The 19,402-nt window shown below is 36.2% G+C and overlaps 1 protein-coding gene across 7 annotated transcripts; it reads right to left on the bottom strand.

Annotated features, from left to right (window-relative positions):
• Positions 1–1,356: 1,356 nt before the first annotated feature.
• Positions 1,357–18,951, bottom strand: LOC148876163 (protein LAZ1 homolog 1-like). Of its 7 annotated transcripts, none has more exons than XR_016105601.1 (11): positions 18,622–18,951; positions 18,253–18,512; positions 15,905–16,336; positions 15,635–15,691; positions 13,764–13,872; positions 6,424–6,608; positions 6,236–6,324; positions 5,754–6,009; positions 2,327–2,572; positions 1,828–2,220; positions 1,357–1,745 (listed from the first exon to the last, which is right to left on the bottom strand). XR_016105601.1 is itself a non-coding variant. In XM_088966252.1 (11 exons), the coding sequence occupies exons 3-10, from the start codon at positions 16,118–16,120 to the stop codon at positions 1,936–1,938; spliced, it is 1,443 nt and encodes a 480-aa protein (XP_088822378.1). In that variant the 5' UTR covers positions 16,121–16,336; positions 18,253–18,512; positions 18,622–18,951; the 3' UTR covers positions 1,357–1,745. The 7 variants fall into 7 exon arrangements, 5 of the variants coding, with proteins under 5 accessions (XP_088822378.1, XP_088822375.1, XP_088822376.1 ...); XM_088966252.1 differs by having other exon boundaries at positions 1,936–2,220; XR_016105600.1 differs by lacking the exon at positions 18,622–18,951 and having other exon boundaries at positions 18,253–18,618.
• Positions 18,952–19,402: the final 451 nt, after the last annotated feature.

Raw genomic sequence — 19,402 nt, 5'->3', positions numbered from 1 at the left:
TCACATCATTCTTTTGGACCTCAATGTGCCCGAGATGGATGGCTTTGAAGTTGCAACTAGAGTCCCAAAGTTCCAAAGCCGGAGCTGGCTATTGATTAGGTCACATATGAAAAAACTCTAATATACAGGTTATATATGACAATCTTCCATACGCTCCTCTACAGAAATCATGTTGTCTTGTCGCATTTTATTTTAGAGGTTATTTTAAATAATTTTCATTTTTCCATTAAGATTTGCTCAAATTGGTTGTACTTAAATATCTATCTTACTCAAGTATGACCCGAAACATGATACGATTTCTTCTATAATAATGTTGGTTGATGTAATGATGTTTTTGGGAAATTTCCATTTTTATTTTTTAAATGTTTCTTTTATTTACAAAAAATAATTTTATATTAGATTTTAGTTTTAGTTTATTTTTGTTCTACTTTTACAGTTTAAACTTTTAATAGTTTTACTAGCATTAATCAATAATAATTATTTAAAAACTTACATTCAGTTAAATTAATTAATTAATTACTTCCATTCCATTACATTAAGTGATATTTATTAACTCTATAAATAATCTTTCTCAATACATGATGTTAATCGTAATCTTGGTAACACGGGCGCCCCTCGCTGGTTATATATTGATTGGAAACGGTGACTTTCTTTAAAAACCTATGAAATATGAAAGGAAGACTAAGCATCCATTAGCAAAACCTATTAAATATGAAAGAAAACATGCCATAGTAGTCAAATAGTAGAATCCAGTTCGCAGCCCAACTTTCAGGCTATCCACATTTTGGCTAATAGGGCCAAGAAGTTTGATTCTGTTCAGTGCTGGTTGGGCAGGTCTCGTGGTTGTATTGAACCTGTTGTTTACTCTATATTTTCATAATGAATATAATTAGTTCAATTATCAAAAAAAGTTCGCAGCTCAACTTCAACTATGATCATACATTGAATCGCAGTAGCTGGGATCAAAATTATTTGGACAACTTGCACCAATATCAGAAAAAAAAACAACTAAATACCATGAAACGTTCTTTCATTCATATAATAAAACAAAGATATCATGGTACACTCAAGTGAACAAATATATGAAAAACCCATTAATCCAGGCCCTGATACTTACGGGGCAAACCGTGAGAATATCGAGGGTGGGTGATGGAATGGGGGTATGGGATATAGTTTGTGCATCTCATGTAAATAGAGATATGAATAGGGTTGCTCATGAACTAGCATACAATGCATGTAAATATAATATGATAGTAGAAAACTTGAGCAACCGAGCAAATGTGGTTGTAATGACTTTAACTTAATGAATGTTTAGCCTTCTGGAAAAAAAAAAAAAGGTTTCAAGTACTCTACAGATTTTTGACTCAAGAACTCTTATTAAAAGAACAGAAACACATACACACAAGAAATGTAATGTATTAAGGGGTGTGATTCTAAAATTACCACCCAGATATACAGTTGCACCATAGCAAGCAAGTTTCGACATTGACAATTACATCTACTTCAACACTTAATATATTGGATTTCTACACTTCAAGCTTTGCTTTTGTTCCTTGTATCATCCAAACCAAGATATGAATAGTAACGGTACCTGTTTCAACTGCAGACTCTTTTTTTGTACAGCTCCTGGATCTGCGGTGAAACTTTAATGTCATCTCTGTTAGCTGCTATACAAACAATGGCAACTCTACTTTTTTTCCAGTTAAAAACGGTTGTGGTCATTTTGGCATGCCAGTTTCTTCAGCCTATAAATCAATATGGTCTAAATCAGCAACCTTTGCACTAAATCTTTGAAGAACACTGAGAACATAGAAAACCAGAACTTACTTGCACAGTAAGTTGGTCTTGTTAAAAACATTTTGAGAGGAACATGATAGGTCCATTCAATCTAACTTCCGCTCTTGAATATAATGAATGGCTAGGAGAATCATCTACCTATCTTCTTTGAGAAGATGTGGCTCTGGATAGAAGATTGTGTTTCCTTCTGGCCAGACCACTGTCACTGATGCTTCCCTCAAGAAAATGATCATGGGCCTCCGAAAATTCCATTGTCCATGAATTCATGGGAATAAGATAGCTGTCATCTTTCGAGTTCCTCTTTCGTTTCTCATGATGCTTCACATTTTCTGATATCTGATGAAAAGTTTCATTTATTTTTGCAATGCCACGTTCCACTGGCTCTACCACGTGGGAAACAGTATACTTCATGTCGTCAACAATCTAACAACACAATAGAACAAAAGAAATGAGTATAGGTGAACAGATAAGACTTATTGATGGGAATAAGCAAAAGCTATCAAATACATAAATGGCTAGAATTGCTTACAATTTCACCACTTCCCAGGAGAACATCACGAACACTCTGTTGAAAATTCAGTTGCTTTTCTCTCCCATCATGCCGAGTGAAGCGCATCCTAGTGGACCTTTCACAGTCACGAACCTCATCTGGATCTGGAGGAGCTCCTAGTGATGCATAGTCGGCCATAACAGATACATTACGGACACATCTTTCTCCACGTTCATAAGGCTTAGCTGGGAAGACGTAAAGGTGCACCACAGCAGCAATTCCCATCTGCTTGACACAAGTATGTTGGATAATTTTAACCTCTTCAGGATTCAGATATAGGTGAAGAAATCAAACATGAAATAAGCAGAGAATGATAATGTTAAATGCAGAATGGACATGCAGTTAGAAAACTCAAAATTACAATTCTGCCACTCATAGACCAACTTAAAGAAAACTAAAAAACTATTAAACTATTTAACCAATGACTCTGAAAATTTAAACAGACTAAACTATGACTAGACAACTTACAGTAATAGGCTGGCCCATATGCAATAGTTAAAATGATAAAAAAAAATACCCCTGCAGTCCAAAAATACATAAAAAAAAAAATCCAATTTTGAATCCTCACTCCCTGAATCATCCATCCTCTAAAACAGTTTGAAGAAATTCCATTCCAATCTTGAGATATTGATTTATTTTAGTTTTTTTTCTTTATAAAAGCTTCTGCATTGCAAAAATTTCAGCAGTAGACCTATTTCCTAATCACATAATACAGCCATATCACCTTACACAAACCCTCATCCCTCTTCTCTAGACCTACCTCTAGTACTCCAACCCCAAATCTTGGGCCTAACCCTTTACCATCATCATGAATTTTTCAGTGTCCCTCAAATTTGTTACCAGTCCAGCCTTGTATCACATCTGTCCTACATTACACGTATTCCAATAGTTCACCCTCACAAAAATGTAAAACCAAATTACCTCTACCTATTTCTACTTATATAGTCATTTTTAGTCATATCCAACCAAGGTTTAAAGTATCGGAAATGCCAAGTGTATCGAAAAGGTAATTTTAAAAGACATCAGGATACACCTTGGATACGCATTTGTACAAGAGAAAAAGCTTTTTTTCTTTATAAAAGCTTCTGCATTGCAAAAATTTCAGCAGTAGACCTATTTCCTAATCACATAATACAGCCATATCACCTTACACAAACCCTCATCCCTCTTCTCTAGACCTACCTCTAGTACTCCAACCCCAAATCTTGGGCCTAACCCCTTACCATCATCATGAATTTTTCAGTGTCCCTCAAATTTGTTACCAGTCCAGCCTTGGATCACATCTGTCCTACATTACACGTATTCCAATAGTTCACCCTCACAAAAATGTAAAACCAAATTACCTCTACCTATTTCTACTTATATAGTCATTTTTAGTCATATCCAACCAAGGTTTAAAGTATCGGAAATGCCAAGTGTATCGAAAAGGTAATTTTAAAAGACATCAGGATACACCTTGGATACGCATTTGTACAAGAGAAAAATTAAGATACGGAAGGTTACTAAGTACTTAAATAAATCATAAAAATGCATTAGCAAAACTAAATATAAGGTCACAATGAGGTAATACATACATTAAATTAATATATTTTAATAGGTTTTATGAAGAAATACATCATAGTCAATTATAATTTTCATTAAAAAAACCCCATGCTTAACTATAATTTATAAATTATAATTCTTAAGCTTTAAGGGATGGGAAAAGCCAAACTATCCTATCCAACCAATAACATGCATTGGCACAACTTCTAAGTGAAAATATAATTAATAATTATTTCTTATTTAAACAATTACTATCTATTTTTTAATTGAGGGTGGGCCTTGGTGCACATGGTTGGGTTGCTTCATTGCAACCTGGGTGACCAGCGTTCAAATCTTGAAAATAGCCTCTCTGTATGTGCAAGGGTAAGGCTGCATACATCTGTCCCTCCCAGACCCTGCATTGGCAAGAGCCCCATGCACTAGGCTGCCCTTTTTATCTATTTTTAATTCCTACATACAAAAAAAAGCATCAAAAATAAATAAACATGGTAGTTGGTACAATATATTCAAAATAATTTTTTGATAAATTATATTCCAAAAAGTAATTATTAAAAAGAAATTTCAATTGCTTTGTGGATATGATAGATCAACCATAGATCTACAATATATTCAATCCTTATGATTAAATCATAAAAATATAATTAATTTTTTTTTAATATAAAAGTTGAAAAAAAAATACTAAAGAAGAAATTTCAATTGCTCTATGGCTATGATAGACCATTCATAGATCTACAACATGCATAGTCTTTATGGGCAGATCACAAGTAAATATAAATAATTAATATTTATTATTTAATTACAAAAAATAATAAAAAAAATATTGTACAAGAAATTTCAATTGAACTATGGATACGATAGATCATCCAGAGGTCTAAACATATTCAGTCTTTATAGGCAGATAAAAAAATACATTTTTCAATTTTTTGTTATTTTATATTTTCCCAAAAAAAAATCCACTGATCTACTCATAACACCAAAAAAACCGTGATTTTTAACAAGAAATGTAGATCAAAATAGATTTTAACATTTTCAAGCATTCAAGCAAGAAAAACATGAAATCACAAGATACTATGAGAAAATTTGAGAAGGAAAACTTATTCAGTTTTGCAATATTTTCCAAAACTTGAAAGATCTTCAAAAACCTTAATAATCCGCACTTGTTTCTTGCATTTTTTATTTTTTATTTTTTGCAGATCTAGCACTCTAGAAATGAGGTTTGGAGTTTTAGAGTCCTTTGGGGGTGAAAGAAGGCTTATTTTGGGGGGAAATAATGTTTTGTTTGTATCTTTTCCGCAGCGTATCAACAACCAATATGCTACCAATACACCTGACACATGGCCAATACGAGCCGCTATGGGTACAATATGGTGGAAAAAAGATGATACCACTTATTTCCCACCATATCCCATATCGAGCCTTCAAAGATATGATACAATACACCCCATAACCAATGGATTGTGTGGAAATTTTAAACCTTGTATCCACCCTCTCAAAAGAGTTTCTGCTTTGAATAATTTAAAATAGTTAACTTCATGTTCCAGATGCATTGGCACTTACTATTCCTCATTTTCTGTTTTCCCTAGTAACCTGTCAGGCTGTTAATACGAGTTGCCCTGACCAGCATATTCATTGATTACTGTTGAATTTTCAATAATTCCTATTATTAACAATTTTAGATAGACCACAAAAAAAACCACCAACAATAGTATTGTGTATCAATATAAACTAGGAAGGAGAAGATAATATATATTTCTTTAAATTGGCCATAGAAAACGCAAGCCAAGGGCAAGACTGATATGGTGCAGAAATGGGATTCATGTAAATGAAAGAGGGGGAGAGGGGAAAATAATGGTCCAGTCCACACCTCTATGCAGATGATATAGTCCTGAATACGAGTTTTCAACTCTTGAGCCAAAGACCCTTTAAAGACCCCCATCGAGAAAAGAAATGCAACAGCAACACCTTGCCACCAAGTAAGAAATACTATTGACTTGAATACCAAGAATTTAGCCAGAGGTTTAATCGGTTCTAGCTTCTCTTTAATAATGGAGTAGAACTGTACAAGACAATACAGAGCCCATGTCTGACTGAAATTTAGAACAACAGCTAGATACGGATAGCTGCACAAAAATATGAAGAAAACAATTTTTAGTATCAGTTTTTAAGTATGTTAGCATGTGGCACTGTTCCCTCCACAGTGAACAAATATGCTAGTAATTACACTAACGAAAAAGGTGAGGATGCAAAATTGATAGTTTTCAAGATTGAAATAAAGTAAACAATATTTTGATTAATGAAAGCTTAGAATCCGGTTATACTAACAGAAATAAAGTGAGATTGGTTTACCCATATTTCCAATCAAATTTTCCTTCTCCATAAACCCCAAAGAGTTCAAGAATTATTGCCAGCAGTGCACATATCATCTTCAGTATCATCTGAGAGACAGACATTTCAGTAAAATGGTTATAAAGCTCTTCAAGTCAAACAAATAGAATGACCTCCAAGGAATGTCAACAAGGCAAAAGAAGACATACATATTGGACAATGCCAACTTTTACTGCATGATAGAAATCAGGACCAAGATACCATTGCTTTAAGAAGCAATTCATTGGGAAGGGATGTTCCACAACTCGATTGTAATATGCATTTTCCAGAAGAGGTGAACTCAAAGTAATTTTGCTTGAACTTTCCATGAACTTAATGGTACTGTCCTCACCACCTTTAAGGAAAAACATTTTAATCAAAAGCAATTAGGAAAAAGTCCATGAAGTTACCACGGAAATTCAAGTTGGAAGAATGAGTGAATAACATATTCAAAGATAAGTTATGAATTTTTTGCTAAGAAAGTCAAGGGGAAACAAGAATCACACATAGTAAATTTTGCCAGCCATAACACAACAGATATTTCCTTTTCTCTGCTTGCATTTTTCTCTGGCAGTAAGGATAGTATCACTGCAAGGTTACCTCTCAAAAGGGGGAAACAGTTGTTGAGAAAAGTGTGAAAAAAGATCACCTCTCAAATGGGGGAAGATTGGCTTTAATAAAGTCCTCTCTAGCAAACTTACCCACCTACTACTAGTCAGTCTTTCAATCTCCAGAAAAGTGTGAAAAAAGATCACCTCTCAAATGGGGGAAGATTGGCTTTAATAAAGTCCTCTCTAGCAAACTTACCCAGCTACTACTAGTCAGTCTTTCAATCTCCAGAAAAGGTAAAGATTAGAACTGAAAAGCTCCAAAATGCAAACCTAAGACAGTAGGGGGTCTTGACTTAGGCCATATTAAGGAGAACTTAGCTCTTCTTGGGAAGTGGTTGTGGTGTTACCCTCTTGAACCTGACACTCCTTGGACCTCTGTCATCAACAACAAATATGAAGAAAGTCAATGGTTGGGATAGCAAGGTACCCTCCAATCAAATGAAAGCCAGCAACCCCTAGAAAGGTATTTCCTCTATTTATAGCACCTTTGTTCCTTTTTGCTATACGGTTGGGAACAGGAACAAAACCAAATTCTGGACAGACCTTTGGTGGGGAGAAAACACTTTGGCCAACTCCTATCCTAGAATCTTCCACTTTCCAAAACCAAAAGGCCAACATCATCACCTGCCTTCCTCACCTCTTGAGACCAACTACCTAAACCTAAGAAGACCCCTCAGGGAAGTAGAAATTGAAGAAGCAACAAATCTTCTATACTCTCTAAGAGAGGTCTACATCTCTTAAACCACCCCTAATCAACAAATCTAGAAACCCCACCCAGCCGGCAGGTAGAGGTCTAGGTACGATTGCACTGCTCCAAGCACATTGAGGAGTTTATTTGGCAATGGCAACATAGAGGTCTAGGTAAAAGGAGGAAAATCTATTGGTGTATGGTGGCTCAAGCACTGATGTAGGGTGTGTGGGAAGAAAGAAATAATTGAACTTTTTAAAACAAATCTAGATCCCTTGGTGATTTGATCTCTCACATGACTTTTATGTGCAATCTTTGGGTTCTGAATTCTTCAGAGTTTACAGGAGTCTCTTTGAATGAGCTTCAGCTGAATGTGGTGGCAATCTTGTCTTCCTCCCCTGGTCACTCAAGAATTCCCAACTTTGGCATTAAAAGAGAAGACGAAGAGATGACTTTAAGCTTCAATGGAAGTATTCTGGGAAATCCTGGGATAGCTGGTTGGTGGTGTGTTTAGAGAAAGGAATGGTAACATTTGGTGGGCTTTCAATTGTTTACTGGAATTGTTGACTCCAATAAGGCTGAGGTCCTAGCTGTGCTTACAGGGCTGAGAATAGCAAGAGGGAAAGATCTGACTGCTCTAGTCATCAAAGGGGATTCTGTTAACACTATAAAGTGGCTTGGGGAAAGGGGCGGTAGATCTTGGAGACTACGGGTGCTAATGGTTGGGATAAACAAACCATGGGCCTATTTTACAAACCAAACCAGTACAACCGTTTTTGGAAAACTGTGAACCAAAACCAAACGGTTAACCAGTTGATCAGATCGGTTTTTTATCAATTCAGTTCATTCTTGGTTTTTTTATATTTATAACATATTATAAATAAATATAAAAATATAATAAAAAATACTAGAAATACATATAATATATTATATTATAAATGTATATACTTTAATGTATAATGCATATGTTTTCATTTATAATATATAAATAATATAAAATATATACATATATATAATATATAAATATATATATACCAGTCAGTTTGGTTAACCGGGATTTTCGGTTTGGTTTCGGCAGTTTGGTTCGGTTTTTTGGTTTTTCGATTTTTGACAACCACCCATATTGGAGACTGGCTCACTATCTGACCAAGGCTAGAGATCTTCTGGATTCTTTCACTGTTAAAGTGCTCTAGATTCCTAGGGTGCTGGACTCTATAGCAGACAACCTAGCCAAGTCTGGTGCTCTTAGGGATGCATTATTTGGTGACAGAACTACCTTTGTAATCTCTGAGTTGTTTCTTGTACATCAACTCATGTACTGTCTTTGATCTTGATACAATCAGTTAACTTTTCTCTCAAAAAGAGTGGTATCACTGCATATATAAAGATACCATCTCCAGATGATCTTGCAATACAATTCAGTGTTGTCAGACTTGCACCAGATGTAAAACCATCACAGCTACTAGGTCATGGGTCAACATTCTGATGATTCCAGTTCAACTGCTCAACCCACTCAAATGAGAATTCTGAAAAAGTAAAAAACATTAAAAAATATGGTAAATTGTCCCAGAATATCTTATAAAGCTATTTTACATCAAAATAAACTTTAAAAATAATATATTATAAGTTACTACATCTACTACCACATGTATTTGGGGTAACTTGACAAGGTCAACATTTTTAATAAACTAGCCATTGGTAACTGTTTTGACTGTCAGTTCCCAGGGCAAACAGTTAGCCCATTTTATCCAATTTGAGTTTAGCAACATTGAGTCTACCATTTCCATTTTCCACTCTACTAACCCAAATTCTGGATCGTTTGTCAAGGTTGATCTGAGTTTTCAAATTAGAGATACATCTAGTAGAGCTAGATCACAACCCAAAACCACATTTTATCTAATTTTGTTTTATTCTTTTCTATTTTATTAATTTTTTCAATTATTCATTGTTTTGTTTAATAGATAAGAGATAAGATTTTTATGATGCATAACGAGATTAGCCCTCCCCCCCCCCCCGGTTGCATTTTTGACATTCAAAAGTTTTGCCTTTATGCCTCCAAAGTAGCAAAAACACAGACAAAAAGGCAAGTAAGGTTTCTAACAAACCCAAACAAGAAAGAAACAATAAAAAGTCATGGAACATGACTACCGTGATTTTTTTTTTTCTTTGAGAAGGAGAGAGATAGGGGAATGAAATTTCTCCATTATCATAAACTCTCACTGTACAATCTTTGAAGTTTCAGGGGCTCTATTTCTTCCACATAGTCCACAACAAATGGCAAACTGAAGGAGTTCACAAAAAACTACATGGTTCCACCCCAAGGCTCTAGGTATGGCTTCTCATTGTACATGGGCCACATTGGCATATTCAATTGCATTTGCTATTGTCAACTAATACGATAATTACCTTATCCTTGTTTTGTTTTGTTTTGTCTTTATTTTTTTTTTGGAAAAGGTAAAGTATATTTGTATTAACTGGAAAACAGAAGCATACAAAAGAAGTATAAGGTCCCCTGCACAAAGAGTAGTCCCTCATGTTTTCTGCTGGTGTGTTTGTGGAGCACAATACCAGAAGTTTTGGGCCTCTATTAGCAGTTCTCAGGCTTTAAATTCAGTCACTTCTGTAATCATTGAGGCAAAGAAATATGGGATGATAATTTTGCTTTTGTAATTTCAAGTCCTGTATCCAGGGGTCTCAATGTCCTGTTACATCCCTTAATGGGATGGGAGACTCTCCCTCCCTTCTATCTTCTCAGCTTTTATTATTTAATCTTCGAAAAAATTTATAAAAAAAAAAAAAACAAGAAAACTTTGTTAAAACAGTCTAAGGGAGATAAAAAGATAGAATGAGAGAATCAAAAAGCAAGATTCCAGCACTAAAAAAGATCAAAACCAACCATTGAACACAAGGCAATCCCACTACGAAAGAAGATAGTGAGGAACCTAACTATAAACAATTGCTATGGAATATTGGCACCTAATTAATGCTTGGCTCTGTGTACACCAGATGTGGAAAGGCTATCATCTATGGAACTGGATAACCTTCTCAACCAATTGAATAAGATGTTAATACTAGCCACAAGGTTCTAGACTCTTGTAATGTCTCAGAATAGAAGAAAGGTACTGATGGATGCTGTGGTTTCATTACACCAAACCTTTCAACCCGTCCTAGAATGAACCATTTTCCTCCATCATCCCACTACGAAAGAAGATAGTGAGGTACCTAACTATAAACAATTGCTATGGAATATTGGCACCTAATTAATGCTTGGCTCTGTGTACACCAGATGTGGAAAGGCTATCATCTATGGAACTGGATAACCTTCTCAACCAATTGAATAAGATGTTAATACTAGCCACAAGGTTCTAGACTCTTGTAATGTCTCAGAATAGAAGAAAGGCACTGATGGATGCTGTGGTTTCATTACACCAAACCTTTCAACCCAAGTCCTAGAATGAACCATTTTCCTCCATCTCTTAAAGCATGTTAAAATCATGTTTGTTGCTATCAAATTAGCAAGCAATCAGAGCAATTCTAGAGACCAACTTACTTCTTACTGTATGACAGATATCAAATTAGCAAAAAAGAATTGAGGAGGTAATGGCAAAAATAAAAGAGTTGGATGAAAAGGAGGAAGGGTGGTTTATGTCTGTTCACGAGAAGCAGCAAGGAAGCAGGCTAGGGAAGAGTTTGGACGGTTGTCTTAAATGATGGAAATTGCTTGGAGAGTGGAATGGCGTTCAAGGTCCCTGTGGCTCGGGGTAGGGGACAAGAACACAATTATACCCATCAGAGTAGAGATGAACTCTTTGAAGGTGAGGAAGAAGTGTCTTCAGCTGTGATTAAAATCTATGAAGCTCTTTTAATGTTAGAACCTGTCAGTGGCCTAGTTTAGATGGTGTGGTTTGATCAACTCCCTGAAGGCATCTCTACCCAATTTCTTGCAATGAGCCAAATTCTTCCTTTTTTTTGCAATAATTTATTGTGGGCTGGCTTAAAGTATTGGGCCCAGACCGGGCCAGGTTACAAATAATCACCCCCACTTGATTTACTCCAACTCACATATTGTATAAGATACATACTCCACAGGAACTGCAATTGGCCAAATTTATTGGAACTTGGAAACAGTAGATTTATTAATTAATCAAATGCACAGAGAAATTAACCCGCCCCAAAAAAAAATTAAATAAATAAATAAATAAAACCGGAACATCCACACAGGGAACCAAAAACGAAGTTGCTAAACAACTCCCAAAACGATGCAACTGAAAACCCAATACACCTATATGTCATTCTCAATAGATAAATCCTTTCTCTATATGCATTCTATGTTCACTCCCAATAATCCAATATCAACAGAAATTCCATAGAAAAAATAAAAGAAAAAGTGAAAGGGGAAATAGTAAGCAACTCATTTGCAAGAATGTATCATACATAGACCTGAAAAAAAGTCAACCCAACCTGGAAAAAGCGGGTTAAGGTCCTCTACCTAATAATCCAAACTAGAAGGTGGCATGACCTGACAATTGGGGACTCCCTTGGGAATTGGGGACTCCATTAGGGCAGAACTTTTAGCTGCTGTACAAGGGGTGCAATTTGCAAACCAGCTGGGGGTACAACACCTAACAATCGAGGGGTAAATAGGCTATGTGGCGTTACAAGAATGAAATGAAGAAATTTAGTTGGTTGACAAGGAATATGTTGGTCACTGTGAGTGGGTGAGGAGATCAGCAAATACTTTGTCAGATGTGTTTGCTAAGCAAGGGGTAAATAGGGAAGAATTGTTTTGGGCTCAATTGTGATTCTTGCTTTTCTTTCCTAGTTTACTTGTAAGATTCAAGGAGGGGCTGCAGCTCGCACCTCTCCCTGGGATGTTGTATGAACTCACTCTAAATCTGCTTCTGAATTAATAAATTTATAATCATTCATCGAAAAAAAGGTGGCATGACCTGACCGAAAAGATTTTGGGTCAGGCTGGGTTAGGTCATGGGTCACCTCTTTTCACACCAATGTTTTCAAACCAGCATTAACCCAGACAGTTGAACTGTTTGAACCATTCAAACTGGATGGTTAAATATGCATTTTTGGTTAAAAAACCATTGACTTGGTTAAAGACCAGCTCAAGCTGACCTAGGTGGTTGAACCATTGACCCATCTAAATAGTGGATCAAACCTAACCTAAATATTTAGGGTTAGGGTCTAGCCTTTGCCAACCCAACCTGAAATGACCTGAACCCGGACCGACCCAACCAGATTGTCAGGTCTAATTATACATGTCAATGTTGATTGTGTTTGTAATCTAAAGAAATAGGGTGGCAGTAACTTGACCAGCCCCCCAACTTGTTATTTATATGTGGCATTAAGAAAAAAATATACAATGACTAATCTGCCACAGACTAGTAGACAGTAAGAAACATAAAATACAGTAGAAGCCCAGGCCCATTAAGCCCAATAAGAAAAAACATAAAGAAGCAACATAACATAAACATAAGATGGCCTGCATTTCGCGTACCAACAGGCCACCAATACAATACGATATGCCCGATACAGGGCATATCGTGTCGAAATTATGAACCTTGCCACAATGTTAGGTCTCACAACAGATTGTGTGCATGTACACATTCTCTAAGTCACCAAATAATAAAAGAAATCATCCAAAAAATTAAATAGTTAGGATACAATATAAATTGCATAACTTAACTTTCTAGCCAAAATGTAGAAGAGTCAAGAGTGTTCACATTAAACAAACATCCAAGCTGAAATGTTTGATTTTGAAGTAATCCTGTAACTCAATGACAAATGCCTAGAGATAGCCAGATAAGACACAAAAAGCAACAAAAAGTTGTCTGGTTGTGATGGAATGTTTCTTACATCAAAGGAAGCATGTCCTTTGAATGCAAGTGGAAACTTCTGAATAAAATATCTTAGGATTTATCCATCTTTTGGATTCAAGACTAGTGGACAGATATCTAGAGGTTGTCATTGGTTGGATAAGAAGTGCTGCCACAAGTACGTGGAGGTTGAGCCATTTGACTAGAGAAAGAGATCCTTTCTCTTCAGATAATACCCATCATTCTGAGATCCGGTAGCTCAATGGCAGGTAATCTTTGGTACAGCGTAGAGTATAAAAGAATCCAAAGGCCTGCATATGAATTCCATGTAGAAATTATATAAAGTACAATTTATAACAAGTGATAGTGACGAAACATACCTAAGCAGGCTATCAGATACCTCTCAAAGCAGTACAAAGCAAAAGCCTCATAACAGTCCCTCATCATTTCACAGATGAATGCAACTTCTGAATTTAACAACGACAAAAACTGTCACAAGAAACACTAAGAATCAGGAAAGTAATCTAAGATGTAGCAGGTCAATTTAAACCTAAACATACAATCAAACCCTGTTTTTTCTGGAGGAACCAAAAAAACACACATCTGAACATTATTAGAAAAATATAATAATCAAAATGGTGATACTTAAGTGTCTGATGAAAAGAGGAAGGGAGCTTCTAAAAAGAGAGATTGTAATTCACATGCCCACTGGTAATAAAGGTGGAACTTTGAAATTTTAAAATGTAAAGTTTGTTCAGAAGGGCCCTTCATAACTTATTGTTCATGTATCTTGATCCTCCCACTACCATTAAAAATATAAAAAAAAAAAAAAATGGGTCAGGCATATTTTACTTCAGACTTGTATCCCACACCCGATGCCCATATCAGAACAAACACAAGAGAACCCCAGGAAGATTATTTGAGCAATCTCAGGATCTTACAGGTTACAGAAAAGGATGCATAACATGGATGGAGTGAATACTGACAAGGACGCTGTAATTTAAATAAGCTTATAACTACTCATTGTAAATAGATTACAACTAAAACGAGACAATCTGGTAAAATATAAATAACTGTCTCATCATTTAGGAGCAAGGATAAAAGCTATATATTGATAAAGATGTGAAAAAGAAATTACTTAAATGCAAACATTTAGCACAAAACAGTCCTGACAGATTCTGGATCCTCTACCAATATTTTCTGGGCAGAGCAAGGGAGAAATTGAAGAGGATGTTACACATAGAATTAGAGTAGGTTGGGCAAAATGGAGGAGTGCATCCACAGTCTTATGTGATAGGAGAATACCATCATCATCACCTAAGCCTTGTCCAAACTATATGGGGTCAGCTACATGAATCCTGTCTCACCATTCCGCTCATTGTCATATCCACCATTAAATTATGAGCACAATCATTTCTTACTACTTTGACCCAAGTCCTTTTCAGTCTACCCCAAGCTCCCTTCAACTCGTAACAAACCACTTCTTCTAACAGGTGTTGTGGATTGGTCTTCTATGTACGTGACCAAACCATCTCAATCTACTTTCCCTCATTTTATCTCCTATTGGAGCTATCCTACATTCCTTCATATGACTCCATTTCTGACCCTTCCCTTTCTAATTTTATCACTCATCCAAGCATATCAATTAGGGTAAAAATAAAATTATATAAAATGGCTCTAAGTCTAGCAATATTATACGGGGCAGAGTGCTGGACAATCAAAAAACATCTCCAAAGAATGCATGTGGAAGAAATGTAAATGTTGAGATGAATGATTCACCGGTTTGGTCACATGGAAGGTAACAAATCTACAACACCCATAAAGAAGTGATCTATTGCAAGTTAAAGGAGCTAAGAGCAAACCAAAACGGACATGGGTTGAAGTGGTAAGACTTAACAAATTATTTAAGAGCTCATAGCTTAACATATGGCACTGAACAGAACAGAATGGCAGAACAGGATTCATGTAGCTGAAAGGTTCAAAATATCGATACGCCGGTAGAGGTGTATCGGGCAGTATCGATAGCTCTGTTTTAGTTTTTCTTCGAATCTGGTTCAGAGAGGCTGGTTTAGGTTACGTTCCCCCTCTGAACTGGTTGAGACCCCGAAACACCCCCTATAGGGGCGTATCAGCCGATATGGCCTGATACATATGGATATTTTGAACCTTGAGCTGATCCCATGTAGACGGGACAAGGGCTATGATGATAAAAGGCTAGAGTAAGACAAAAGGAGAGTAGCATTGATCATACCGATTCCAATGCATAAACAGGAACCATCAGAATGAGCCCAATTAAAAACTTCTGTTCCTGAAATAAAACAGTAATCTTGTTAGAAAAGGATAAGATCAAAAAATGCAGATGAGCAGATGACTCAGAAATGCTTCACATGAAATGCACAATAGTTCAACAGTTACAATTTGAGATCACAAAAGGAAATATAATAATACAACATACTACATGAAAATGATAGAAACAGAAGCTGCAGGCTTCAATTTAACTTAAATGGACTATGAGAACAACCTCAGGCTGTTTGTATGCAGCTATGTGCTCAAATATGAGAAACAAGGAGAGAACAAGTGCAACAACTACAAAAACTGCTGCACTAAGGATTGGCCAGTTGTAGGACATATTTGACTCGACTCCAAGGTATGGTGACCACATTCTCCCTGACCGGCTTGAAGATTCAACAATAGTGACAATGAAGAATAAAGAACAGAGAACTCCCCTCCATTCCATTGAAAAGGACCTTGATAACCACGAAATTTCAACTTTATTTCAGTTTATAATAATTGAACCATGTGCAGCAATCCCAATATGCTTTCTGAGTACTGCTTAACCATCAGAAAGATTGCTTTAGTTTACTTCAACATTGAGATGCCATCCTTCTCCTTCCCATAAACTTGATTGTGCCTTTTTAGAAATGTCATCCTGCCAGAGGTGTACCTTAAGATACTGAATCAATGAAGAAATATTTTCAGTACCACCAAGATAGTAGTTGCACAAAAAGAACATCTTATGAAGTAATTACTAATCAAAAGAATACTACATGAAGTAATTGTCATGACATGAATCCATTGAAAACAAAATTATGATTCTATGAAATATCAAGAAAGAAGATCAGATAAAGTAACCAGCGTATTGAGAATAGAACACTTTTAGGTAATAAATAAAAAAGAAAGTTAAATTGATAAGATATAGAGAGAGAATACAAGAAAGGTGATAACTGATAAGGCATTGCCCACAAGAAGAAACAACACCGTCCAAACGAAACCACCAAGGAAGAAACTAAAGAACACAAATAAGAGATCCGCATGTCATTACCAAACTCCCACAACAAACCCACAACATCACTAGACTCTACACCCCCCAACAACTGACAATACGAACAAAAACAAAACTCCAACTTGAAATCTCTCAACATTTGCTTGATTATTCGGCCTCTTAGGAACCTTCAATTGGGATTCCTTTGCTCCTTTTGCAAACCTTATTTGTTTTCTTCACCTTCTTAGTAGACCTAATACCAAATAACCCCACCCCCACCCCCACCCCTTCAATCTGGCACTTTTGAAACCTGAACAGGATCAACAGTTCTATGGGATATTTTACTTCTAAAACGCCTAGCTGCATTAGGAATCCTCAAATACACTAATACCCCTTAAAGCTGGCATTGATCCTTCCTAACTCTAAGATTGCATTCTGCTCGAAGAACTAAATGGAAACCTGATCTCTCACCTCTTTATCAACAATTCTTGCTTCTCTGATTGATCTCAAACAACCTGGGTCTTTTCCATTTTACCAACAGATTCTGCACCACTTGTGCTCAAAGGCATCCCATATTTCTCATCCAACTTTTTAACGAGGATAGATCACTTACCATAGTTAGAAATATAAATGGAAGATTTCAAATTCCACCAAGTTGTAATAAAAAATATGGGATCATGAAATCACCATACATCTAGCAACATTACTGATAATCATCCGACATTGAATTTGAGAAAATCCAATAATCAATTCCCCTTCCATGGGTATGGGTAAACAACTAGAATGCAAGTTAATGTAGTTTAGAACAACACAAAGATAAAAGACCAGAACAATGGATTAAGTAGACCTCAACCAGGTTGCCTCTAAAACAGAGCAGTTGGATAATTTTAAAGCACCTAAAGAAAGTCAATGAGACAGAGATAAATGGACTTCTATCCTCAAGACAAAAATTGGGTTGTAAAGCATTTTGCAGCATACATAAGCAGTGTACTGAATCTTAAATAGTTAAATTGTGTAAGGATTAAGGAACTTTATGTCTTTTGATTTTCAATAGAAATAACAAAAGATAAGTATTGCCTATAACCAACCGTTTCTTTTTTTTCTCCTTCTAATCATTCATTTTACTTCTTAAACTTGAAATAAGCGGTGCTCTATCAGCACACTGATTTGATCCAAGACTGAACCCTCTTTTTATTAATTTAATAAGGACAAAATTGCATTACTACAACTAGAACAGGGGAAAAGTTGTATTAAATGATATACACTGGTAATAAGAAGAAAGCAATGTATTTTTTTCCTTTTGGGAAGATATTCATCGCCTCTTTTGTAAAGATGTACAGATACAGTGGCAACATAACAGTTTAGGAAGTCCAGTCTTGCAACTCAAAATGGGTCAAAGATAGTAAGGCCACAAGAAGTTTTAATCCATTACAAGTTTAGACAGTTGTTATCAACGTCTCTAGAGCTTCAACTTATGAGGATGAATTCAAAACCAAGTCCAAATTTACAAACTAAACAGATCAACTAAAAATCAAACATTTCCGATAAAACCTTTCGCACATTACTTAGCCAAAGAACCAAAACGAAAGAAACAATCAAAACATTACCTTTGTCGTTGTGTTCTTGGTTTGTTGGACGTGAAGTTAACTCATTGGGGCACTATAAGTTCGTATACTATTCTTCAATAACTTCTACCAACCAAGAACCAGTTTCCCACAATCTCACAAAATGATAAACCAGACTTTGCAACCGTACAGAAGAAATCTCAAGTCCTAACTCCTAATCGTCGTGTAAATTAAGTATCAAGAGAAACGGCAAACATCAAACCCTAGAACATCAAACCATTCTTGCTTGCAGAATGAAGTGCCTGAAATTCCAACCAAAAATCCAAGACTAGAAACGACGATCAGATTTCTTTCGTGCACGGAAAAAAGCTCACGAGTCACAACAAACATTCAAAGGGTTTAAGTTCAGACCTACTAGTCTGCTTTTCTTTCTCCTTCCGCCAAACTGATGCTGCATTGCATCGACAGTTACGATCGACGAACCCTACATCCGGACTGCTTTGTCTGGACACGTGGCAAGTTAGAATGCAGTTGGAGCATGAGTTGACGAAAATGGATTATGACTTGTGAAATGCGGCCCATGGTCGTGATTCGTGAATTCAGGGATTGTCTTGCTTGGGGCAATGAGGAATTGAGGATGAGGCTTTGGTATAATGCTATATACTACATCGTGCTACAAATCTGCAATGCTTGAAATGATATCTGCCGTTGGGTGGATAGGAGAAGAAAAATGCGCCGTTCGATCAAATGGGATACGTGCTTGCGAAGTTATCAATTCTGATAGGTGGATCCAACCTGAACCTGGCTCAGGAGTTGTTATAGGTCTGGTCCTGGAAAGTTTGGGTGTGGATCTGATCTGACCCTAGTCGGAAATCGGAAAGGACCTTGGTTTTGGTGGGAGCATTAGGTTGCCTGCGCCTGGTTAAAACCAACCCGAGCTAGCCCAACCTTTTATGGTACAGTATATTTATTTTTACAAGGAAAAACCGAAAAAGGTTCCTTGATCAGGTCACGTGTCCGCCACATGAAGGGATGGTGCGGCCCATCCCTTTACTTAAAAGAGGGGTTTATTCTGGATAACATAGTCCATTCCTTTGACTAATAATTCAAAGTTAAATGTGTGAGTTTAATTATGATACATTTATTAATATTATTTATATGTAAAATCTACATCTCTGTCAATCAATCACGT

Source organism: Nelumbo lutea, chromosome 1 (genome assembly GCF_056320005.1).
Source record: "Nelumbo lutea isolate HS-2025 chromosome 1, American lotus-T2T, whole genome shotgun sequence".
NCBI lineage: Eukaryota > Viridiplantae > Streptophyta > Magnoliopsida > Proteales > Nelumbonaceae > Nelumbo > Nelumbo lutea.
Note: the sequence above shows the minus strand (reverse complement) of the source record. Positions and strands in the feature narration are given on the sequence as shown.